Source organism: Gavia stellata, chromosome Z (assembly GCF_030936135.1).
Source record: "Gavia stellata isolate bGavSte3 chromosome Z, bGavSte3.hap2, whole genome shotgun sequence".
In the NCBI taxonomy this organism is placed as follows: domain Eukaryota; kingdom Metazoa; phylum Chordata; class Aves; order Gaviiformes; family Gaviidae; genus Gavia; species Gavia stellata.
The window spans coordinates 59310425-59336739 of record NC_082637.1 but is presented as its reverse complement, the minus strand read 5'-3'; the positions used below and the strand labels follow the sequence as shown (position 1 = coordinate 59336739).

The 26315-nt window shown below is 40.2% G+C and overlaps 1 protein-coding gene across 1 annotated transcript in view; it reads left to right on the top strand.

Annotated features, from left to right (window-relative positions):
* RNF38 (ring finger protein 38) overlaps positions 1-26315 on the top strand; it is a 124328-nt gene that overhangs the window by 56723 nt on the left and 41290 nt on the right. The window contains exon 2 of the mRNA XM_059833438.1: positions 12490-12560. Within this exon, the coding sequence (XP_059689421.1) occupies positions 12490-12560 (71 nt within the window). The remainder of the gene's footprint in view (positions 1-12489; positions 12561-26315) is intronic.

The following is a 26315-nucleotide window of genomic DNA, read 5'->3' as shown; positions in this document are numbered from 1 at the left end:
TGACAAGAATGGGAAGAAAGTTTCCTTCTTTCTAGTAGATACTGAACTTCCTGGAAGAGAGGCTTTCTCTGAAAAGGCACTGCTGTGTGTTGGCTCCTGGATAGTATTTTCTGTGGTGGGTCTCAACCCACTATATATCTGTGTAAATGAATGTTATGCTTCGCTCTGGAATGGCATCAAATGTGCATGTGCAGGGTAAGAGCATCCTCTACTAGACTGTATTTGTGCAGGAGCACACCTGATGAAATAGCCACCTGATGAAAAGCAAGGGGACTGTGTAACTAACGTCCAAGCAAAGCTGCCATAGGGGCAAGACACCATAAACTAGAGTGTGTTGGCAATAGTGTCCATCTCTCACAGAGTTTTAATGCAGAAAATGAGGTTCCTTTTAGTTTGTTAATAAATTATTAATTCCTTTTGATACATATCAGAGATGATTCCAGTGTAGGAGCTGTGAATCTTACTGTGCAGCAGAGGAGAGGACTGATGGGTTGGATCCCTTGGACACTTTAATGTGGAAGTGACTCAGATTTCCACGCAGATATGTGCTTAACTTAAAAATATGCAAATCCTTTCAGAATTTGGACCTTGCAGGGTGAAGTTGGATGGCTACCAAAGCAGTGGCATCTCCCTGTGCAAGACTGCTACGAAGGGGATGAAACAGTGTGGTTGAGCCTGTGGGTTACTAGTCCATCTGAAGGGTAGTTGTTCCTACTCTTCAACGGAAAAGATGGAGCTGCTGAAGTTAATACAGAAGGAGGAAGGTAACCGCTGTGCCACAGTGGTTTCCTCTATGGGGTGAGGGTGCCATTATTATAAGCCTGTTTGCAAGCACAGGAAAAGAGTACATAGATGGGGTTTTATTCAGACTGCTACTCTGAGGGCCATTTTTTGGACAGTTCCTGGAGTAAGCAGTCCAGTTTGTATTTGTAAATTTAAACTATTACGTTTAAATCAGATGTTCTTTGTTTGGAGTAAAAGTATCTATGCAGACTTGTAGAGAGACAGCAGAAACCTCAGGTAAAAAGGTCTTTCTTCAGTACTGATTTATAGATGAGCTCTGTTTATTAAGCTTAGAGGCCTGCCTCAGTATTCAGCCCTTTTGCTGCATTAAAGTAACTTTCTTTGCTCCTTTTTTAAGCTCTGGCATTGTTAAAATATATCAGACTTTAAGCTTTTTTAAAATACAAAATCTTTCCTTTAGGTTCTTCTCCTTTTCTCCTCAAGTATCTGAGAGGTGTCATTCAGTCAGAAGTGTGACTGGAAGGTACATTTAATTTATATGACATAAACGTGGGCCCAGATTTTATTGTGAGCTTACAGTTGTGTCATTTTTATCCCATTTCTTGCTGATTATTAAGCATGCACTGTGTTTCCTTGATAGCTGCAGGAAAAGGAAAAGCGGAGGGAGGTTTTCTTGCAGACTCTTACCATGCTTTCTGATGCTTACAAAAATAAGTTTTCACTGGGAATGTTGAATTGAGGACAGCAGCCCTCAGCTGGGCATTGTGGTGGGGAAAAGGGGCTGGCAGGTTTACCAGTGAGGCTGACTGGGGCCAGAGGATGGAAAGGGGGACCAGAAGTCAGGAAACGCCAGCAGACCTATGCTGTCTGCAGTTGAACAAGAGCATGGATTTCTGGGCAAGTAGAGAAAGCAGGAGGAAGGGGACAAGTTTGGGAGGCATTTTACTTTTTTTGTTCTTTAGTGACTTTAGGCTGCTTCCTGGCTAGGATGTCATCCAGAGTTTTATCATAACCTCTCAGATGTTTGTACTCTATGCTCAGGATTTGCTTAAAGTTACCAATGGTTTGCCATACCACACAACTGAAATGCTAGCTTTTCCCAGCGTGTAATAAATTCTTTCCACAACAGAAGTTAAAGGGGATGCAAACCTCCAGGAAAGCTGTGGAATTTCAGTTTGTTTGGGTTTATAAAAAGAAGAGTGGAGGAAAAGAGGGAAGAATGGCAATGCATTATATGCAGCTAGCATAGCTGCAACCCCCAGGCAAGATGCGGTATGTTTCTTCTTCATGGTCAGATTTGCATGCATAGGAAAAAAAAAAAAAAATTGGTAAGTGCTATAGTACAGTTAATTTGCAGCTATCTCTTGCTTGACCAGCCTAAGTAACTGTATTATTTCTCAAACTCACCTCTAACTTTTTTGTTGTCATAGTAGAATACTCTGTTTACCCATTAAGTAACTTCTTCACTGTAGTTTGAAAGGCTCTTGAATTAGAAGGAACGTCGAAAATCTAAATAGCAAAAAATTGCAAACAGAGGGGTATTGTTGACTAGCAAATGAGACACATCTGCACGAGTGGTTTGCATTACTTTCTTTTTTATATTGACGCTGATCACAGATAATTTAACCTCTTGATTCTCTTCCTTGCATCTTTTGAAGTAGACTGGCCATCCATGGCTGTTTCTCACCAGAATATATATATATACACTCCACTCAATTCACAGGCTTTTTAAAGTGAACAGTTGATTAAGAGTATAAACTGGCTCCAGTTTGGACTTTGTTACCATGCATTTGCTAATTTGGAGGCTCTAGTCTGCAAATCTAATGCTTACCCCAGAACTCTTCTGATTCATGCAAGTTAGTGAGGCTCAACAGCATCACTCTAGATAAAGTAAGTTTAATAGTACAGGTGGCATATACAAATGTTTTCCTAAACAGACTAGTGCTGGGAGGGGGAGGCAATGAGTGTACTAATCAGTATCATACATTTAAGCAATGAGATACTTGCAGTAGCTCTGAAATGACTGAATTAAAAGGATTGAACTCCCACCTCTTTTTCTCTTGGACTAGCATTGTGTGAGTTTGGACTGTTTAATATTTGGCAGGCGTGAAGCAAACCATTCAGACCTGATGTTGATTCTCTTTTTATTGCAATGTACAAGTTAGGCAGAAACCATAAGATTCTGAAGATTCTTTTTGCTGTTCAGTTTAATGAGTGTGTTTAGAAGGAAAACAATCCCTTTCCTGTGGTAGCTGGGGAGCACAGCACTCTCTTTCTTGCTTATTACAAAAAGAAGTGATGTTTTTCCCTGAGTTCAAGACATAATGTTAAGCAAGGTATCTCACTTTGGTTTGAAAGAAGGAGTGAAAAAGAATTTAACTGCATTTAAGAGGTAAAAGGCAAACTCAAGTTTCTCCTTTAGTCTTTGAGACTGTGTGTCTGTATTACATACAGATATGTGTACACACACATACAAGCGCATGTTATGTGTGCATCACTTGAAGGGCATTACTCTGTACCCTGTCCTGATACCGGTAATGCTGAAGGGGTGGCTGATCTGGTGTTTGGTGGATGCCTGTCATCTCTTGGAGGTGTCTCAGTGTAAACTGAGACAGTGTAAACAGTGTCTCAGTGTAAACTGAGGCTACAGTTTTGTCACTTCAGTATTAGAAGCTGTGAGTCCGAGTGAACAAGCTGACTGTTACAAAGTGCCCTGTTATTGGCACGGCAGGGAGACTGCTTTGAATCGTGGGAGAAAGAGTTCAGGCTGGGATGTTGCTTGAGAAGGTGATGGGTATTAGACCTCACTGTTGCAGCTCCTGAACGCTGCAGCAAAGAAGCGCGTTTCAGAAGGTGCTGTGGGCATTGGCCCACGTGGCACATTCTATCGCTTACATAGGAGTCTTACTGGCATTTTTCCTCACTCTGTCAGCTTTGTAGCAGAGACAATGCTTCAGTCAGAATTAAAGCCTTGCTTTTAATAGCCCTAGGATCTGCTAGACCTAAGGTGCAATTAATCTTGAGTTGGTCTGAAATTCAGTGTAAATTTGGGGATATGAAGGTAGCTTAACTGAGTTTCTACTATTCCCTGCAGTCAAGGCACTGTAAATTGGGTTATAGTTCTTTCAGTTCTCCAGCATCATTTCCCTGTTAAACCACAGGCGAAAACTGGTGATGCAGACCAGAAAGCTGTTGAGGTCACCTTTGGGATTGTGACTCTGTTGATCTTCCTTGCAGGTAGGTGGACAGCAGTTAACCTTTCTTCAGGTTTGTCTCAGTGTAATCTGTTTCTTGGAAAAAAAATGCAAACAAAATGCTTTAAAAACATAACTCAATTATTTAAAAGGCCCTTTTTTAATTAAAAAAAAAATGCAAATCCTACAGGATTTCCTGGTGGCATAACTCAGTGCATCAATAGATTGCATTGTTGTGCAGCAGAGCCTTTAGCTGGTAAACCTCTGTCAGTGCCCCCAGATGTCAGTGGCCTCATTCAAGGGACGGCATTATCAGTGCTGTCTTTAAAAGAAACCCTTTTCCAAGGCTGCTTTTGGTGAGGCTGTTGGTGAGATCAGCCAGCTAATTCACAGAATCGTTAAGGTTGGAAAAGACCTGTAAGATCATCAAGTCCAACCGTCAACCCAGCACCACCATGCCCACTAGACCATGTCCCGCAATGCCACGTCCAAACTTTTTTTTGAACGCCTCCAGTGATGGTGACTCCACCACCTTCCTGGGCAGCCTGTTCCAATGCTTCACCACTCTCTCAGTAAAGACATTTTTCCTAATATCCAGCCTGAACCCGCCCCGGCACAACTTGAGTACCTGAGCTCTTCAATTAGAGCTGTTCTGTAATGAATTTATACTGCTGCTTTGTTTTTCTCTTTGTATTAGTTCTGTATCGATAGGTCTCTTGCATATAGACTGTGACTTCATTGTTCAGTGCTTACTTGGTGCAAAGCCACCAGGATCTCTGTAAAATCTTTACTTCTGACAGGTAAGGGATCATGTCTTATATCTTGGTATTGTACTGTAGGGTATTGGTAAGTAGTTGACCAGAAATGAAACAAATGTTGTGTGAAGATCGTGAAAGACCCTGTTTTAAAAAAAAAAAAAAGAGAAAAATAAAGCATTGCCATATCCTCTGCTAACTGCATTTGGTTGTCTGTGGCTCTGTTTCTAGAACAGTTAAGTATGATTGAAATGTGTAGATAAAACCCAAGCTAGCTTTTTTCTTGGTAATGTGGATATTGTTAGAATTGAAACTATGGCCACATAAAACCTAATGGTCTGTCCAGGTGTCCTATGTTGTATTTATTAACTGAAAACTGTACTCTTGCAGCTGTGTTGCTGCTGCCGGTATCAATTATAGCTAGAAGAAAGTCAACTTGTGATTGTGATTGTGTTTGTGATCGCTGGTCTGAAAAACCTATCTGTAAAGCCTGTAATGTGTAGCCTGTAATGCAAGGTCCACATTTATAAGTTTAATTTGGTAGAGAACCAGTTTTAGGTTATGTTGAGGTTGGACATAGGCTCTGCACCACCTCCGGAAATATCTTTCATTAGCCAAATGCATAGACCACAAAAACAAGTTTATGTATATTTGTTGTGATTTGGCAGGAGTGAACTATTTTCATTATTTGCTGCCTATCTTTTTTATCTTAAACTAATCCAAGAGGTCATATTTTACTTTAGTCCTGCCTCTGAGGTAATGGGCAGAAAGCTGTCAAGCCTTATCCTTAGCACTGTGTTTTCTTTGGATTTTTTTAGCTTGCCTTTGAGCTTGAATCAATTCCAAATTTCAAGAAAGCATATGGAGTGTTTCTAGTGAAAACACTGGTGTTTTCCCTAAGTCTGAATCAAATGGGAAGGGAACTTTGCATGTTTTGAACAGTTTAAAACTGGTCATTTTTTCCCTTCCCACCTTGAAACTTCAGCTGTACAGTGATTTCTTCCTTGCTGTCCCTTCCTACAAATATACACAGTATGGGCATGCTCTGCTGCTGTTCAAGCCAGAGTCAATTACTCCTATGGCAAAATAGTTTTTTTTTCTGAAGTGGTAAGTCAGAAAGAAACTAATTTTATGAAGCTCTGTGTTTGGGTGCAAAAAAATTTTTTTCAAAAGAATGATGGTGCAAAAATCAGCTTGCTCTTTTTTTTGTTTGTTTTTGGGGTTTTTTTCCAAATTGCCAGTACTGTCTGAAGAGGACAGCTAGCCAGCTAACTCTGTAGTAACTCATGAACTCATGTCTTTTAACATGTCTTAGTCAATCTTTACATCTGCATTGATAAAAGTTTCACCAAGGAACCTAACTGGCATTACTTATGTAATTTGATTACAAAAGTCTTGATTGTGTCTTGGATTATAAACTGATAAATCTGTAGAGTGGAAGTAGTGTTTTGTCCAAAATTATCAGTTTGAGGTGAACTGAATTTTTTTATCTCCCCCACCAAGAACGAAATCAATTTTCATGTTTGCCTAAGAACTACGAAACTAAATCAGTTTCGTGTTTTTATGTTTCTTGTTGGTTGTGTTGCAATTAGAAGATGCTGTCGGGCTGACTGTTGATTTTTCTTCTCCAGGATTCTCTCTATTGTCAGTGTGTTATTTCTTAAACTTTCTTGGTTGCTTTAAGGTAACTGGCTTCTCAGAAGTGCAGAGTAGTGCAGAAGTGCAGGTGAATTCTCAGAAGCCAGAGTTTTGCTGCATTGTGATCTCCAGCAAAAATTTAAACAACCAAAAAAAAATTAAACAACAGAAACAAAGAAGTTTGTGGTTTTGCTTCATTGTGATCTCCAGCAAAAATCTAAACAAAAGGCATAATGGATAATGTCTAGGTTTAATGGTACTGTAGATGTAGGGTGTGGTTATTTGCGGTCTTAAAAGGACATGCTGGGGGAGTGAATTGAGATACACATTGTCTTCAACAGTAGAGTGCATGGAGAAGCTCTGACTGTTACAGTACACTCTCTTTTTCCCCACAGGTGTCTTTCTGATATTTGTTTCTTGAACAACAATGGTAAATTAAGGGGGGTTTTCGTTTTTTTGTTTGTTTGTTTTTTAAATCTCACAGCTCTGAATAAAGATCAGTTCCCATCTTGGGTATATTTTGCTTATCGAATTTCTGTCAGCTTGCAAGTTCTGCAGTGATTTGTAGAGACAGGAGAAACAAGGCAATCAAAGCTTGTATTTCTAGTATTAAATCCTGGGAGTATGAGCTGGCATTCTATATAAACTATTGTCATGGTTTAATCCCAGCCGGCAATTAAGCACCACACATCTGCTTGCTTGCTCACTCCCCCTGCAGTGGGGTGAGGGAGAGAATCAGAGAAAAAGTAAAACTTGTGGGTTGTGATAAAAACAGTTTACTAGGACAGGAGAGAAGAAAATAATGATGATAAAAGAATATACAGAACAAGTGATGCACAATGCAATTGCTCACCACCCACTGAGTGATGCCCAGCCAGTTCTCAAGCAGCGGCCCCGCCCCTGTTTTTTTGTTCAGCATGACATCATATAGTATAGAATATCCCTTTGGCCAGTGTGGGTCAGCTGTCCCAGCTGTGTCCCCTCCCAGCTTCTTGTGCACCTGGTAGGGCAGTGTGAGAAGCTGAGAAGTCCTTGACTTAGTGTAAGCACTGCTCAGCAACAACTAAAACATCGGTGTGTTACCAACATCATTCTCATCCTAAATCCAAAACACAGGACTATACCAGCTGCTAGGATGAAAATTAACTCCATCCCAGCTGAAACCAGGACAACTATATATGTAATATTTTAATCGTCAAGCCTACATATTTTCCAGTGTTCCTGAGCATTCTTTTACAAAGCCTGCCTATTCATGTTGCTAATTATTTATGCTTACCCAATTAAATAATTTCAGTCTTGTGGCAATGCGTTACTGTCTTGTCCTTTTGCTATTCCATCCAACAAAGACTTTTTTTAACTTTCAGATTTTAACATGGGCTGTATTTTGTCCAGAGGCTCTGTTCTGTTGAAGAACATGTTTATCTCTGCAATTCTCTGAGTAATAAGTAACAAACCTTTGGGCACGCTTCTGCTCAGGAATCACATTTACTGTATTTCTCAGGATTCTTACGTAACTATGGACCCTTATCTAAAAACAAACTTTCTCAGATGTTCATCTGCTCCTGCTGTCTGATCCTTAATGAAGTCCATAACTATCTTCCTAGTAACTGTTTGTGATGTTGTAACTGAATGATGGATTGTGGAATTCCATAATAAAAAATAAAATATATGTATATGTGCATATGTAAAACTTATATGTGTGTGTATGTACACATAGTTCTATACACCTACGTGTATGTACATGCACATAAGTGTATATGTACATATACACACACACGCAGAATATAGTTGGGAGTGTGTGTAGATAGATATACAAAGCAGTAGTAAATAGTAGGTGTAAGTGAATTCCTGAACAAAAGATTTTACTTTGTTATAAACATTGTCTAACATCTTTTGAAGCTTCTGATTTTTAAAAAAAAAAAAAAAAAAAAAGGATGTTAGTTTTGTTCCATTTCAGTAACTCAGTTTGTTATGGCTGATCCATTTGCTAGCAAACATGCATCTGTAAACAGAACAGCAAAGAATCCTGTGCAGACCAAGCAAGAAGGGATTTAGTTTTCCTCATACTGAATTTTAAACTTTTTTCCGTAAGCAGAAATTATCAGTGCTAAATGTCAGGTTTCCCATTGAGAACATTGAATAACAGACTGTCAAAGCCGGTCTGGCTAAGGGAAGAGGGGTAAAAATCAATAGTAGTGACAGGCAAGCTGTGAGAATCTCTCTTCACTGTCAGTGCATAATGATGTTAGGGACCTTGGAGGAATCTGCTGCTGCTGTCCAGAGCTTCCTGTCTGCTGTGGAGTGGTTTTTAACACAGTGATGCCAAACATTCTGAAGCTGCCCTTTCTTCTGCAACAAAACCTCTTCTCAGAACACGTGGCAAAAAGGAAGTTCATTGTAAGTTTCTGCTGTTGGCTGTGCATATACACTGCATAATTTAGTTCTGCTGTAAAGACCTGCAGTCTTTTTTTAGTGTTAGTTTTCCTGTTTATCTTCACTTGCAAAATGGCATTATTAGCTCTACTATTTTTGAGTGGCATTAAGGGGAGGCTCAAAATAGTTATGCTTAGTATTGTGATGCCCACTGTGAAAAAAGTACAGAATATTTGTCTTAATAATGGGAAAAGTTAATATAGGGAAGTTACTGTAAGCTGGTTTTTTCAAAAATCTGAGATAAATTTGCTAGTGTTTTTTTCCTTGCACAAAGGGATAAAGCAAAGTAAGACCTTTCTACTGCTGTATGCCCATCTTCATTTTATATGCCAAATCTTTATACCAGACTTCTTCCAGAAATGTTGTCTTCTAATGTCTGAATGATAAAGGGTTACTATCCTTTAATCCCATAGTATTTTTGAGTATTCTGACTGCAAGAGTGAACAATTCTAAATAGTGGCTGTTTATGTCTAGAAAATACTCTATTATTTATAATATTGTTATAAATAATAGAATAATAAACTGTGTTCTGCATGTATGTGTATATACATATAAGCCTATATACATATAGGCTTACATATGTCTGTACATATGCATAGGTATATACAAATATATGTGTGTATATATACACTTATACCTATGTTTCACATATATATTTTATTGTTTATTATGGATCTCCACAATCCACTATTCATCACGTAGAAATCTCTAGTAAAGTATCTAAGCTCTTTTGCTTTTAATACTTTTGCTTGAATTGACTTAACAGCCAGCTCAACATTTCTGCAAAGTGAGGTTGGCCACTAAAAAGCCAGGAGTTTCCCTTAAAAGGGGAAAATACGTGAGTGTGTGGGGGTATAATCTTTTTTCTCCTGTGTGTTTTTCCCCAAAAAAATGATTGCATTCAGTTTCTGTTATGCTTTTCTTCACAAGTATATTTTCTTTAAACTTTAAACCAGAATGTTCTGACATGTTTACAGCATTACTGCAGAAGACAGATGTTTAAGGGAAACCCCAAATATAATGAAATCTGAAATACTATTCATTAGCTTGCAGTTCTGGGTTACTGTGAACTGGTACCGCAAGACACTGCAGAACTACAAGCACATTCAAAGGAAGGGACATGTGGAGATAAATGGCATTGATGCCTACTGTGCCATGTCTGCCTTACTGACAGGATTTGAGTTCAGCCCTGTGACTGGAGACATAATTGATGCAAAGCAATTAAGAAGTTTATTAATTAATGAACACATTATTAGAAAATTGGTAGAGCAGTAAAATAGTCAATGGTGGGCCATCAAACTGATTTGCCATTATATTACAATGGAAATTATTATGCTTATCTATAAAGCTGCTAATAATACGTCTAAAGTCTAATAAATCATGTCTATGACTATTGAATTACAGTTCTGTAAGCATTGAGATGTCTATCACTTTCACTAGCACTCACCCACATCAAGTCTTAGAGACTTTGTATGTTGGTATAAAAATGAAAGCAAGTAAATTACCACCTCAGCATGTGAGGCAAATATAGAGCTATACATTGCCTGGCCTAAGGGATCTTTTGAGACCACTGCTTTTAAGAGATTTATGTAATGTATGTAATAAAATAAGCTACTAGTGAACTTCTGTAAGATACCACTGTGCACTTTTACACAGTAAAAACTGATTTAAGAATTGTTTGGTTTAAAAGCACTCAGGTATGGAAAAGAAGGAAATAATAAGTGTACTGCATTTTGGGATGAAAGTTTTAATAGTACCTTTCAGGAAAAAGGAAGCTTAATGCTCTATTCCTTTTAATAAGCTCAGGGTATGTTAGTATTTTCTTGTGGATTAAATTTGATTTGATGGAGACTTTTTGCTTTGGAAAAAGAATGTTCAAGTGGATGAGGAAACTTACTTAGAAGTTTGTCTGACTGAATTGTGTTCAGATAACATGTGCAACTTTAAACTTTGGACACAAGAACAGGACACTATTAGCTGTTCTATGGAATTTGGAAACTGCAGGAGAGTATCTACATGCTGCTGTGACATGAATTGTTTCCCAGTAGCTGTGGTAAAGCCAGCTAGTCTGCAAGTGGTGTGGATCAAGCCTAAAATAATGTGAACTGATGCAAGTTCATGAATGAACAACATCCAGTTGGTAAGTGCTGGATAGGGCACAACATGTTCTTGCTGACTGCTGGGGTAGTGTCTGTGCATTACAGTACTGCTTTTTTCTGTACGTTGTACTATGGTTAAGATAAGAAAGGAAATCTACCACAACCAACCTCAGTAGAATTCATGTGGCATTAATGATAGGAGTAGCAATTGCAGTTGAAATATGAGACAGTATAGTCCTTGGACTTCAGTAGCATAGTCCTCAAGAACTTCCAGTCTGGTTAAAGAGAGTGTGTGTCTGAGTGTGTGTGCGCGTATACACAAAGGAATGAAGGAGAAGGAAACTATTTTCCCTCTCTCCCATTCTTTACTCTCTGTTTCAGAATTCAGTGGGGAAATGCTAAATTTTAATGCTAAATACATTGTTTTTTACATGAGGTAGTGATGACAATAAGCAGTGACAAACTGTCCTCCCCCCCCCGCCCCCCAATACAGAGGGTTTTAGGGGGGGCTTGCACTAATTGGCTGTGATTTCTGCCTATGGATGGCTGCCTGCTTAAATGATTATCATCTTTGATCAGTTCTGGCCGGGTCTGAAACAACACATGGACTTCAAAGCTTTATGACAAACTTTTTGTGTGGAATTTGTTGTAAATGTTACAGAATAGGACTACTAACATTTCAAAATTATAACAAAAGGACCACAAGAAACTTGTGGAGAAAAGTTGTAGGTAGATCATCTGTAAGGAAAATCATGACATGGTGTAGCTTTACAAATGAGACTCTTTTTTTTTTTTTCCATGCTTTTTTTAAAATTGTTTTGCTCAGTATTTGCAGGAAGAAGTCATTTTAGGGAAGTATAAATTCAACAATAGCAGTTACCCCTCTCCTATACTTTCTGAGTAAGGAAACTGCATATCAAATAAAACTTCACAGTGTGAGTAACAGTTCTGTAAATCTATTTGAGAATCTGTATGGATACAATCAAATTTCGTTTGTCTCTCTCCTTGGACAGAAGTCTCAGATTGCGGTAAGCCTTTGCAGAGCTGTTGCTGTCCCTTTTTTCCTAGGCGTAAAGAAACCTATGGAAGGACCTTAGGCAGGCAGAAATTCCACTACAAACAAAAAGGATATCATTAATACTTTTCGGCTTTGACCTTGGATTTTTCCACTCACTCTTATTCTTAATGTATCACTGGAAAGAGACTGCTATTTTGTGGCTACCCAAGGTGCTGAAAATTTTCTGTAGTAAAGGATATGGGACAGGACTACGCTGCCTAAACGTGAAGTGTGTAGCTTCTCCTTACTTGTATGTGTGTGTATGTACTTCACTGCATATGTTTGTTATGGATTGATAAACTAGTTATTTTACTCTGTTTAGCTGTTTAGAAAACATATATGTGAAGACATTGTTGGCATACTGTGCAAAATGTCACTCTGATGCTTATTCTGTTATAAGAATTAAATGTGTGAGTTGTCACATAGCTGTTTGGCAACTAAATCTCTCTTCTGTATGGGGGAGCAAAGAATGTTTGCAAAATCTGTATTTATTTTTAGCATTCACAGGAATGAGGTTATCATTTTAATGATTTTTTTTTTTCTCCCCTCCCCCCGCCTTTCTTTTGTAGGTAGCATTGGTACGTCTTTTCAATGCCACTCAATCCATCAAGATCACATCTGTAATGATGACAGTGACAAGGTGAGGCTTACATAAATGTTTCCTTCACAAGATGCATAGGCATTGGGGTTTTTTATGTATTGCTTTTACTGTACAAAGATTGTTTGTTTTGCAGATACAGCAGTCAATTTTCAGAGTTACTCTTTGAACTGTCTCTGGCATATTAACAAATACATTTTACTCAAGACAATCTTTTAGTCAGTTAAGGAGAAATTTGTCTTTAGTACTGTAATTTTCTTTTTGCTTGTATTCCTTTGCTATTCTAAACATATGTGGTTTGCCATATTGACAGCCTCTGTTAATAAAGAACAGCAATGTTTTTGCTAATTTTTCGGTAAGGTAGGATGTCTTGTTGCTTCTGACTGCAGAGGTTAAAGCCTAGCTAAGTGTTCATAGCCTTTTTGCAGTAGCTGTATTTTCCTGTTCCGGAGTTGGGAATTTCAGGTTTTACAGATAGAAAGCTTCTGTTCAGTGCTGCAGTCTTAAAAATACCAACCTGTCTAGTGGTGTGCAAGCTGTTTCCTAACCTTTTTTTGACACATTATCAGATTAGCTTGGTTTGAGTCAGTAGAGTAAAGGATGTTAAATGTTCAATGATACTTGGATCAGTAGTGTAAGTGTGGCATACAAGAGGGAAAAGTTTTGACATTGAACTGCTTGTGAGACTTGCTTTTCATGTTCCTATTATTGATGATGGTTTTACCTTAAGCTTTACTGTCCTTAAATAATACAAATTGATTAACATTAGTTCAACATGTAACATGTATTGCATTGTTTGCAAGTATGACACTTTTGAACTAACTTTTTGGCGTGACATGCCTGGAAAAGAGCGCGTATTAGTCAAATTTCAAATTACCTTTCTTGGAAAGTGGAATGCGACCTGCATGGCAGTGCCTTGATAAATGCACAAATCCTTGTGTTTTGAAATTCTGGAGTAAGTTAATTTTCTAGTTGTTCCAGCTTATCCCAGAGGTAGATTTGTTTTCAGTGCAAGTTTCTTTTACTGCTCTACTACTTTGTTTTCTTTTTTCCCCTCTCACTCTTTTTTTTTTTTCCCCCCTCCTCTTTTTTTAAAATGTAGTTTTATTTTTAGGTATCATCCTAGATTTGGGGCCTGGTTTAACCCACAGATATTGGTCAAATATTCTATCCAGACCCCAGCAAGATTATTTTAAGTTTCCAGTTGATTAACTGGTTAACTATTTTCAATAGTATTCGCTGCTGGTTTGTTATTTTTTTGGTCCTTGTGCACTCTGTTCCTGGAAGATTCTTGGGTGAGGAGCAGGTGGAGGAAATTTCCTTTCAGAGCCATCCTGGTGCACCAACTTAACACTGGCATTCCCTTTTAAAATTTTTCCTTTTCTGTCATTACATGGAAGATCACCTCTGTGTTAGATTGATTGTCTTCTCTTAGTTTTATTTCATATCAGGGTAAGTAAAACTGTTTTAAGTCATGTTGGAAATTCTGTTTGTAAGGTGCTTCACAGGTTTAGGCGGGAGGGATTGGGAAGGGGTGTGGTGACTTACCTGGTTTAAATTTCAGAAGAGTGCATAGCCTTTTGAGTTGTTTGGCATACCACCTGCCTCCATATTAATAGAGAAACTGGGCCACAACTTTACTTTTTTGCATATTTAGGGATGGTGGGAGAAAACAATCTTTCTCATTAGTATTGATTCTGCACCAAATGAAAACTCCCAACTATAAAAGCTGACTGAAGTGGAACTAGTATAAAAAGCAGAAAGAATGTGTTTTGGGGGTATTTCAAAGACATATTTTCCCTCAAATGTCAGTTTTATTTGGTAGGAGCTTTGATTTTTCTGTGAGAATACATGAAGCTGTTTGCTTTGCATTTTATAGGAAATTCTAGTTGATCCCTTGATTAAAATGACCGCTTGTTTGGAAGAACAGTGAACAGTCTTCAGAACAGACATCTGTGCTCTTCTCAGATGTGCCACTGAACTTTGTGCTCTTATTTCAAAAGATAGAGCAGTAATGCTCAGTTAGTGTCACTGGGGAGTATAGGCCGACTGGATGTCTGTTGTTCTATTTTTTAAATTTTTTTTAAGGGCTTGTGTATATGGATATACTTTTTTTTGTTAATCGTAAGTAGTGCTTCCTAAAAGCAGCTGCTTACAATACTAGGGTACAACTGCAATTCTTTCCCACTCTTTGCTTGTGTGTCACATAGGCCTATGTTTTTGAGTCAATTTTTGAACTGGTTATTAGTTTCCAGTATGAATTACTTCAAAAATGAGAGTTCTCATCTATTCTGCTATTACTAAGAGACAGCACCTGTTCATTTTGGTGGGAATACCATTTAAACATAAAATGCAGGATTTAATTGATTTATTTATCTAAATTTTTTTATTAATTGTTGGACTTCTTTGTATTCATTCTAGAAACTTTATGAAAAGCATGCCTTCAGAATAGTTTGACATATTTTTGATTAGTCAATACGCATGGTTCAGTGAAATAATTTACTGCTCTGTGCCTGACCGTGTGTAACCAGTTTTTGCATTACAGGAGAAATGTAAAGGATAGTATTTGACTGGCGATCTGCATATATTTTACAGTAGGTTCTCCACAAGCCCAGTCTTCATTTCCTGGACAACAGCATGAGAAAAGTTCTACACCACACATGCTAAAGGAATGTTGCAATCTTAATGAAAACAATTCCCAGGCTTCCACCCCAATTACTTGATTTTGTTGACTTGGCACAAGAGAATCGTGGATTCATGTTCAGTGACATCAGCAGGAAACCAAAGTCTAAGATTTTTCACATGTGGCCTCACTGCATTAAGAAGGATGTGTCATTGTTGAGACCATTATTGGTAGTACTAAGAACCTGTTTAATTTCATAGCACCAAAACCAGTACTTTGCCTCTTGTCATGGAAAAAGATCTAGTATAGCATAGATACAGAGCACATTTCCCATTTTACTTGGTGTTGCAAAGTGATTATAATTGAGATATGTCTTAAAATAATTGTTGCTTTGGAGGTGGGAGCTTTTAAGCCTCAGTGTATGAGTCAGGGGACCCTTTTTTCATGTTTGTAATTTCTTTGATTTTTCTTTGATGTATAACAAGCTGTATAAGACCTATGATTTTTAGATGAATGAAATACTTAAAGCTGGAATTGTCATTCTTAAAATATTAAATAATAAAACTGAATAAATTTCTTGATGGAGCATAGCATTTAAGGAAAGGTATTTGTAACAAGGAACTGTTATTCCTTGGAATATTACTTTGCTTTAATGTCCAAGCAGTGGTTTCCTGTTAACCTGTGTTAAACAGAGAGATAGATGCAAGTATATTATCCAGCAGAGCCTTTCAATCATACTCAATTTATTTAGCTTTAAAAATATTTTTTGTCCTTTGGGTGGTTGTTCACCAGTGGTGTACTTCCATTAAAGGATGCTTGCTCGATTTGAAACTCTGAAGATGCAACTCTTACTATTCTTGGGACATCTCTTTTCAGAGGTCTCATCAAGTTAGCTGTTCCTTAGTTCTCATGCAGTTAAAAACAAAATTGACCACCCCGTAGTAATGAAAAAAATAAAGCACCATGGGAGCAATCAGGTGGAATTTTTTTGAAGAGCACTAAGGCATTGGAAATTATTATTATTTCCAAATATTAACCTTGCTTTACTCGTTTTTAACTTACTTTATTTTACTGCATAGTATTACTCCTATTAGATTTGCTTTCTTATAGTATGTAAGGAGTTTCTCTTTGCTTGGTACTTATGACACAAATACATAACTACATGATTTGATTCACTATTTCTAACCTTTTTATTTCCCAGTTATAGTTAGTACATCTTCCATTTCTTTAGTAATTTCTTGTTCCTGAGCTTACTCGCATTTGTCTGTCTTGATGGGCACCCAGTCCTCAGTCTGTAATCCAGAGGGCTGTCAACTCTTTAAAAAGGTGTTTTTCACAAGTTTGGGTTTTTTGTAAGTTCTAATCCTAAAAAACATGATCCTCTTGTTTGTTTCCCTCTTTGGATGGTGTAGAGTCAGGTAGGATAAGCCTGACAGACTCATCCATAGCTGAACTGAGAATAGTTCAGGAATTTGGATATTTTAAAGCCCATCACATTTATTAATAAATGTGATCTATAAAATAAGACTATATGCACCTCCTGTGGGAAATGTGGGGGGGACAATACATAAGAAATTGGGAATATTAGAAGGAATTTCTTTTGCTCCCTCCGATTTCAAAACTGGGAAAAAATTCTTCCTGTCCAATTAGGACAGCACTAATTCATTCCTCTTGGTGTGTGTCATCTGCCCCTCCCCCCCCCTTAGTTTCAGTTAATTCTTCCTATTCTTACTGAGTAGCTTCATGCCTTTTTCATTTTCATGTCACAGCTGGCAGCTGCAAGGATAGAATTTACTGCTTTTTAAACTATGTTCATGCCTGGTGAATTGTCTCCGTTAGAACATTAATTCTTTGTGTCTACAGCAGATGGTTTATTTTGTTTTTCTGGGTCAGATGTGGGGAAACTTTAATTAGACTCAAGTACAGAGAATGGAGGCTGGTTTGAAAGGCGAAAATAGTGAGGGTGATGGTATCTTATTTTATTGAGTAGATCAGTTCTCTGATACCTCATTTGTTCCATTTGCTGAGCAGTTCTGCATCAAGAGATAAGTCTCCCCGTGGCACTGGTAGCAAAAGGCTGATCATGTTTCTCTAATGACTGATCAGCAGGTGACGTTGCTCCTGTGGGTTTTGGTGACTTTCTCTAGTCCGCCCCTCCCCCCCCCCCCCCCCCCCGGCATATCAGGAATGCAGATGAAAATCCAGAGGCCAGAAGTATGAGCTGGGCAGATTGCAGGCAGCCGTTGTTGAGAGGCTCGATGGCTTTTATGACGTTTCGCCTTTGAGCGCCGAGTCCCCAGTGTCCCCGTTCGGTGAGTACCCCGCCGGTGGCGGCAGCAGCACGTACTCCGAGGCACAGCGGTCCCTCAGGACTGGTTCCCGCCCTCTCTGCTGTCGGGGGTGGTTCGTGCCCTGTGCTTCAGTCCCGCGCACGCGCTCAAAGGCGTGCACGCCAGCTGCCGGCGACTGTTCGCTGTGTTTCATTTTAAGCTGTGGGGGCGGAGCAGCGTCGCGGCGGGGAGGCGCTGTCGGAGCGGGAATCCGCCTGGCGGCCCGAAGACCCGGCCGCAGAGGCTGCCCCCGCTGCTGGGGAGGGGCAGAGCACGAAGCTGCGCCGCGCCTTCTGCCTCACCGCTGCGCGGGCAGAGGGCGCGGGGCGGGGCGCGGAGCCACAAACCGAAACTAAACGGGGCCAGGAGCGGTGCCTGCGTGCGGGGCTCCGCCCCCGGCCGCTGGGAAGGGGAAGGGGAGGGCGGCTCTCATCCCAGTGCGCGGCCGCCTGAGGTTTCCGGATCGCCCCGGCGCCGCGGGCGCGTGGGTTGGCTGCCTCGCCTTCTCTTCCGGCCGTGGCGGTGACGTGGGCGGGCCGGTCTCCTAGCCGCCCCCAGGTGCAAACAAAGGACGCTACGCGTCGCTGTCCGTGGGGCCGGGCTAGCTTCTGGCCCGCCCTTCGCGGGGCTGGGCTGCTTGCAAACTAACGTCACCGGCCCCGGAGACGGCGGGGTGCGCGCGGGGCCGCAGCGGCACGGAGGAGCAGAACATGGCGGGCGGCGGCGGTGGCGGGCCGCGGGAGCAAGCGACAGCGGCGCGGACGCAGAACGGGCGAGGGGCATCCAGGGGAGTCGCCCTGTGATGGGCGGAGGGCGCCGGGCCGACGCTCCCGGAAGCGATTGCGCGGGCAGGCGGTGTAGGCCCGGCCCGGGCGGCAGCAGCGGGGCCCCCGGCCGTCGCGAGAGGAGGAGGCGGGGGAGCCTTGACGGTGACTGCCGGGTGCACGGAGGAGGCAGGGGTGCGGCCCCGCCGTGCCCCGCGGCCGCAGGTACCGGTGTGGGGTCGGCAGGTAGGGGTGGAGGAGGGCGGTGGGCCCGCTCGGGGCGGGGCCTCACCACCACCGCCGCCCGGTGCCCCCGACTCGTCAGCGTTGAGCCCGGCAGCCGGGGGGGAAGGGGGAAAATCTCCGGCAGTAGGGCAGCTGGCGCCCGGGGCGGCTTCGCGCCGGACCCGGCTGTGCTGGGCCGCCATTCGTAAACGTAGAGGGTGAAGAAGGCTGCGTGGTTTGCGCGTGAGATCGCCGCTGGGAAGCCCGAGCGGCGCCGTGTGCCGTATGGAAGCCGCACTTCCACGTGTGGCGGCCTGCAAGGTGGACGAGAGCTCAGCGAGCTTAATTCGGGGGACGTAACCATTTGATGTCGTTAAAATTGCTTTATCGGCTTTGGCAAAAGCAACGGGAACTTAAAAATCAGCTGACTTTCCAGAACTGAATTGCTGTGCGCTGTCCTCAGGAAGACAGGCCGTTTCAATGTGCTGCATGCAAGGAGGTAGCAAGTGTTTCTGAAGCACCAAACAGCTGATTGTCATCCATTCTTGTAGTAAAATAAAGTTCGTAGGTGTCTTTTAATCTTCTCAAGTTATGAGAAAGAACAACTGTTCCAGGAAAAATTGATGTTAGCAAGCATACGTTTTAGTTAGTTTAGTTCTGTTAGTGTTTTTCAGTAGGTATGAGTTAATTCCTATTCCTGTATACCATGAAGGGGATTTTTTTTATATGTAGACCACAAAGATATTTCTTATTTCCTCAAGAAGTGTATTTTAAAATTTATTATGCATTGAGATGTTTTCTGGAGACATCAATTTTAAGTTGTAATTGTTTATAGCAAGTAATTTAGTTGCAGAAGTTCCTTGAAGCGTAAGTCATGAGAATGTTTATGAATGTATAGCATTTGCATTTTGAAACAGATTTTTGAGGGTAGTGTTTGGAGCAAATGTATATGTTCTGATAATTTCTTGAAATGTATAGCGAGACAACTGGAATGGTAAGATGGAAAGAAGTCTTGTTTCTTACTTGATTAGGTGTTACTGCTGATGTGCTGCTTCTTGAATACCATTCACTGAGGCAACTACTTTGGTTGCAGTTGCCAAATTTATGGTATTTATCCAGATCCCGGGGATTTTGCTATTTACTGGACCAACAGACTGCTTAACTGCTTTGCAGCACTACCAGCATGAAAAACACAAACCTTTTTTTCCCTTCAAAGGGGTATTTCAGCTGTGGTATTAGAGACTCACTGTTCTGAGAGGAAGAAAGCTCCATTTGGATATTTATGTGTGCTTTAAGAGAAACGAGGGTGCAGTCATTAGAGAATTAAGTACGAGGCAGGAGAGCAAATAGGTACTGTGGCAGATTTAATGGTTAGTGAAAGTTGATAATGTTGTTGATCTTCCTTAATGATAAAATCTCTAGGAAAAAAAAACAATGCATGCATAGAATAACAATGTGAAGAAGGTTTCCTGGGAATTGTTACCAGGAGATAGTACATGTCAAAAGTGGTAGTTGTGAGAAGCGGTATATAAATAAAAGGGGCTTATAAGGTAGGGATCTCAAGATTCGCCTATGTGAAACTTACTTAGTCATCTCCCTGAATTATAGAGCAGTTTAAGCTTTAGTTGATTCACATGTGGTTCACTTTGATTTTTTTAATAAAACTGTAATAAATACTAAAGCGAAGTTGCAAGTTGATCAGTCCTTGCTTTGCACCTGCAGTGGTGTGGCAGCCATAGTATATAATTGTTATTTTCTTTTTCTGAAAGATGTGGGTTTGGCTCAGAAGCTGATGTCAATGGCATCTGTGCTATTGTGATTTCTGAAGTTTGTGTATCAGCTTATCTAAATACATTTTTTCAATATGGTGTACTGATATTATAACAGGAGATAATTTATATGATTCAAAGTGATACTGTTGGTGCAGTCAAGTTACTTTTTCAGCTCTTTACTAGAAGAAGGTCTTTAAGAATTAAATGGTTTCTATGCAAGCTCTTTAGGAAGACAAGTTACTTTTTCAGGGCTACTATTGAGTTGAAACTGAAATTGTAGTCTTGTTGCATTTTAAAGCTGTTGGACATGTTTGCCCATGGAAGCTACATGGGCTAAATTGCTAGTGAATCTAATGGGAATTTATACAGAGCAAGTCTTAGACTTCTAAAGGTTTTCTCATTTAACCTTTGTATGTAGTTCTACCACCACCCCAGAGGAATTTGAAAGGTAGGAATAAGGTTACAGGTAGGATGTGAAATTCCTTTTTTCCTATTTTTAGTCAGAGAGTTGTTCTGACTGTGGAGGACTGATTCTTGAAACTCCTGGGAAGATACAGGTTTGACTTAACTAGTTCATGCAGAAATAAATCTTGTGGTTTCCTTCTCTATGTAAGCATTTATATCACGTTAAATAATCTAATACGGCGTATTTAAATTCTGTTGTGGGTGAAGCTCGTCTAGGTCTCTGATTTAACAGGATGATTTTCATGGTTTTTATTCTTTAGCTTCACTTGGGAGTGGGTAGGTTCCTGTTTTAGTAAGCTCTTGAAAGATCAAGGAAACTTCCTTTGCTTTTTGGTGCCCTCTACTGTTTTCTGTTTGTCAGAACATCGAAAGCTAGGGCTTTTTTGTCTTAAAACAGCAGCAGCTCTTTAAAAACAGTGGGAAGGGAAAAGAAAGAAAGGAAGCCCTCTTGCACCCTAAGCATTTTGCTGATTGCTGTTCAACCAGTTTGTCTGGATTGCAGTGGAACTATTCCTTGCCTGGTAGAAAATAATTAAGTGGCATAAATCTGCCTCACCTACTGTCTTCTGTAGGCATTCTAGCTGTAAAAAGACTGGTGCCTTTGCTCTTCCCCTCTCAGAAAAACAGAAACTTTCGCTCTTTCAAGTCTACAGGTCCTGGTTCTCCGTGAGCACATTTCAGATTTGCCGTCCTAGAACTTTCTACCTCCCAGTTCACTGGGAATAACATTGCTTTTTTTTATTTCCCACTATGACCTTAATACTATAAAAACGTGTTGTGCTTCATGTGAAGTGTCAGCGCATATACTGTATTTTGCTTGCTTTCTGTTTAAGTAGCCCTTTCATCTTGTAAGTCTTGCATAGTTATATTCCTGTCCCTGAAATCTGTAAACAACTCTGTCCTGGGCAAACTCAACAATTAACATGAACTCAACCCTGTCCTTTATCTAGAGCCTCTTATCTTAGCCTTGTGGTCTGTCTTTGCCAGCTCTGTTCATTTCTGATAAAACTGGCCAAGTTTTTCTTTGACCTTGCACTAAGAGTAAATCATTGTGTGAGCAGGGATGAGAGCATTCATAGCACAACTTATGGTGCTCCTGAGCAGATGTTCTTGTCTGGCAGTCTTCATGAAAGCTTTAGGAGATGGTCTTCTCTCTAGACAAATAAAAATTAAGACATTTTCTTCCTTATTCATGTTATTTCTGAGATTATTTGTGTTGGGATTGTTCTTTAAAAAAAGCTATGATGTGCTGAATGTTTTTCATCAGCTGCATTTTCAAAATCTGATTCTTAGAAAACAATCTCTTGCAAAGACATTTAAAACTATTTTGATGGTAAGTACTGAGGGAGGGCATTTTTGTTTTGGTGTCTTCTGTGTGTAAGTCTGTTGGGAAGATGTTGGAACTGAATACAAAACAAGAGGGGAAATTAAGAGATTGGAGGCGTAAGAGTAGCAATAGGTATTAATTTTAAATAACGTTATGGAAGGAACTTGTGAAGACAAAATAGCAAAGTTCCAAGTGGAGGAGTATGGATTTGAAAAAAATGTTCAGATGTGAACACAAAGAGCTTGGCAAGACCAATATGCATTTGTTCATTTTGTATGTGAACCTCTACTGAGCGTAGGTTAGAGATCATCTGTGAAGCTTTCTTCCTCTTTATTCTGTTTCCTTATTGTATCAGAGAACAGTCAGAACACTCTTCCTCAAATTCAAGTACAGAGACTTGGTATATTGTTTGTATTCTCTGGCTCTGCTTTCAATATATGGATGTTTACATATATCTCTGGTTGAAATGTGACTTAACAGTTCATAACTGTGATGGTGACTTCATTCAGCAGCACTTGAGACTGTATAAAAAAAGTACACATCTCACTGAATTTCCTGCATGCTTTAAATTCTCATGTTTTTTTCCTCCTTAGTGAAAATGTAGGGTGAGGTTTGAGAAGTAAGTCAACAAACCATGGTAATTTGAGTGCATTTGGGGGGGGTGAGGCTTTTTTTTCCTTCACATATCATCTGGTATGTATCATGTGGTTTGGGTTTTTTTAACAAAACTTACTCTGACTTTGCGTGAGAATAATCCTATTTTCTAAAGTAAATTAAAAGTTCTACACAAGTATAAGCTGTTTCTTGAAGCTAAGGACCTGCAGTGTTTTCTCATATTCCTCTTTTAGGTTAAGTTAGCAGAAAATATCAATTCTTTCTTGGTTTTGCTGTCTCCCGTAATTTGTCAGTTACATTAAGAGGACTGAGTTCTCTACCCATTACATCCCATTATAAGGATAAGACATACATGTCTAGATGACTTCTGTTAGATGACAGCTTCCCAATATGTGTATTTTGTAGGGGCAGAGGAACCAGCCGCTGTTGCAGCAGTTAATATGTTCACAGGGCCTGTGGTGAGTCTGACGCATGCAAAGATGAAGTTCTGCAAGCTACTGAGGGCAAAAGGTGTGTTCAAATCCCAACTAATGGAGAAGAACATTTTTTTTTCCAAAGCTTTTTAAAACAATTCTGTTAACTTATACAAGCTGTTAGTAAAAATGAAATGGCCCGTGTAGGTTTAAAACAAGTACTCCGTAATATGTAGTGCATAGCCTAAATATTATAAGCTTTAAAAAGAATCATAGAATCATTTAGGTTGGAAAAGACCCTTAGGATTGAGCCCAACCATAAACTTAACACTACCAAATCCACCATTAAACCATGTCCCTAAGCGCCACGTCTACACATCTTTTAAATACTTCCAGGGATGGTGACTCAACCACTTCCCTGGGCAGCCTGTTCCAATCTCTGACAACCCTTTTGGTGAAGAAATATTTCCTAATAGCCAATCTAAACCTCCCCTGGTGCAGCTTGGGGCTGTTTCCTCTCATCCCATCGCTTGTCACTTGGGAGAAGAGACCAACACCCACCTCTGTACAACCCCCTTCCAGGTAATTGTAGAGAGTGATAAGGTCTCCCTTCAGCCTCCTCTTCTCCAGACTGAACAACCCCAGTTCCCTCAGCCGCTCCTCATAAGACTTGTGCTCCAGACCCCTCACCAGCTTCATCGCCCTTCTCTGGACACGCTCCAGCAACTCAATGACCTTCTTGTAGTGAGGGACCCAAAACTACACAGTACTCAAGGTGTACTCACCAGAGCTGAGTACAGGGGCACGATCACCTCCCTACTCCTGCTGGCCACACTATTTCTGATGCAGGCCGGGATGCTGTTGGCCTTCTTGGCCACCTGGGCACACTGCTGGCTCATATTCAGCTGGCTGTCAGTCAACACCCCCAGGTCCTTTTCTGCGAGGCAGCTTTCCAGCCACTTGTCCCCAGGCCTGTAGTGTTGCATGGGGTTGTTATGACCAAAGTGCAGGAACTTAGTGCTTAGCTGTGTTGAATCTCACACAGTTGGCCTCTGCCCATCGATCCAGCCTGTCCAGGTCCCTCTGTAGAGCCTTCCTACCCTCAAGCAGATCAACACACCCACCCAACTTGGTGTCATCTGCAAACTTACTGAGGGTGCACTTGATCTCGTCATCCAGATCATTGATAAAGATATTAAACAAAACCAGCCTCAGTACTGAGCCCTGGGGAACACCACTTGTGACTGGCCACCAACTGGATTTAACTGCATTCCCCACAAGAATCTGGGCCCAGCCACCCAGCCAGATTTTTACCCAGCGAAGAGTACGCCCGTACAAGCCCTGAGCAGCCAGTTTCTCCAGGACAATGCTGTGGAAAACAGTGTCAAAGACTTTACTAAAGTCCAGGTAAACGACGACTTAAACGGAATTCTAGATTTATACTGTCATTAAGGATGGTTCTGCAGTGTCTAAACACATAGTGTTCTGCAGTGTAAAGAAATGTGTTTTAACAAGAAACTGGTTAACAAGTTGCCAACCATAATGTTATGTTCAGTGGGCATACCATTGTGTTCAGTCATTTGTAGGTGATACAAAAAGTTTAATTGTCCTGAACTGTATGAATGACAAAGTATTTGTTTCAGCTGTGAAAATTTCCTTTTAAGTGGAAAATGGCCTGGAAGAAGGAAAGAACAAATTAAGTGTCAGAAATGGGAGAAGCAGAGAGCTGAAATACAGGGTGAGACGAGCCCTGACACTTTGGTGTTGGAGGCTGTTACAACAGTTGCATACTACAACTGTTAGCAGTTGCACTGTGTGCCATTTGGGGTGTGTTTTCTCCCTCGTTATGTGGGATCTTCCCAGAGAAGGAAATTGAAAAAGGTAGAACTTAGAGTGCTTTATTCTTGGAATTTAATATCTCATCTGTCTTTGAATTTTCACGCCTGTGTTTAGATACAACTCTTTAAGTTTTATGACAACTTTTCTTTGCACTAATACCGGTGTGTGTGTGTATTGCAGTATATTGAAGAACATTCTATATTTACGTAACAGTTTGGTCATACCAATTAGGTAGGTAGGTTGTTTTGTGGATTCATTGTGTGGTTTCTAAAATGGATTAAGACTATTGTTGAGGCTTCAAATTTCCAGCAATATGGAGAGACTGGAAGAACGTAGAAAGTAAACTGTGGTACATTCCTGAAGAAATTAGACCCTGACTTTCCTCAGTTTCTGAGAACACGTAATACTGCATTATACACAGAAATTTTTAACGGTATGGTATGCTAAGCAGAGACATGTATCTTTTGCTAACGCAGCTCAGTGTTGTGATGACAAGCAAAGCCGTAAAGGCAGCCAAATGTGAATATGCTCTGCCCCAACAGGTGTTGAGGTATTATGCCAGTAGTCCTTTTCCTAGGAATAAATTTCTAGTGCAGACTTGCCTTTGTGCCCATTGCGGTAAGGACATCAGTTACAGTAGTATAAGTAACATTTATATCAGTTTTTGGAGAGGATTGATTTAAATCATCTATGTTAATTGCTGGTTAAAATGTATTCTTCTGTCAAAAATTGGTTCATGCCTCCATAAATACTAGTTCAGGTGCTTAGGTAGCAGTATGTGGCAGTTCACTGTTTGTATATTCTTTAATGCTTTGTCAACAAGTATGGTCAGGTTAACAGTTTATCTGAATAAGAAGTTTCGGTCAGTGCTGAAATGCTAGCTTGTCCGTTTACGTATATTCTGTTTCATATATGTGTACGCACACTTGTGTACATATATATAGAGTTTAATGTGGGGAAAAATTCTATAAGTGGAAAGAGTGTGATTTGTTTTACAATTGCCTTAATTACCCTGTCTCTGTTGATGCACCTGTGTGTTAGTTTCACATACCTAAATGAAAAAGTCCATGGTGAATACATACTGTACACTTAAACTATACGTAGAGAAGAGTTTGGTATGAAGACAACTTTGAGCCAGGCTTCTCCTCAGACTCCTTGTCCCATCAGCTAAAAGAGCAGAATTATTTTTAAAATTGAAATCTTGATCTTTTTGAAATGTGGCTATAACTGAACACCTTGTCTTGATTTCACCACTTCCCTCTTGCCCTGGCATTGTTTTAAGTATAACAATTTCAGTATATTTTATGACATTCAAAGTAATTTCTTTATAGTAATGAACATATTTTAGTGCTACACATGTGAAGTTTAATGTGTTTCAGCCTTGTATATAGGGAAATTAGCCCTCTTTCTATATCTGCAAATTT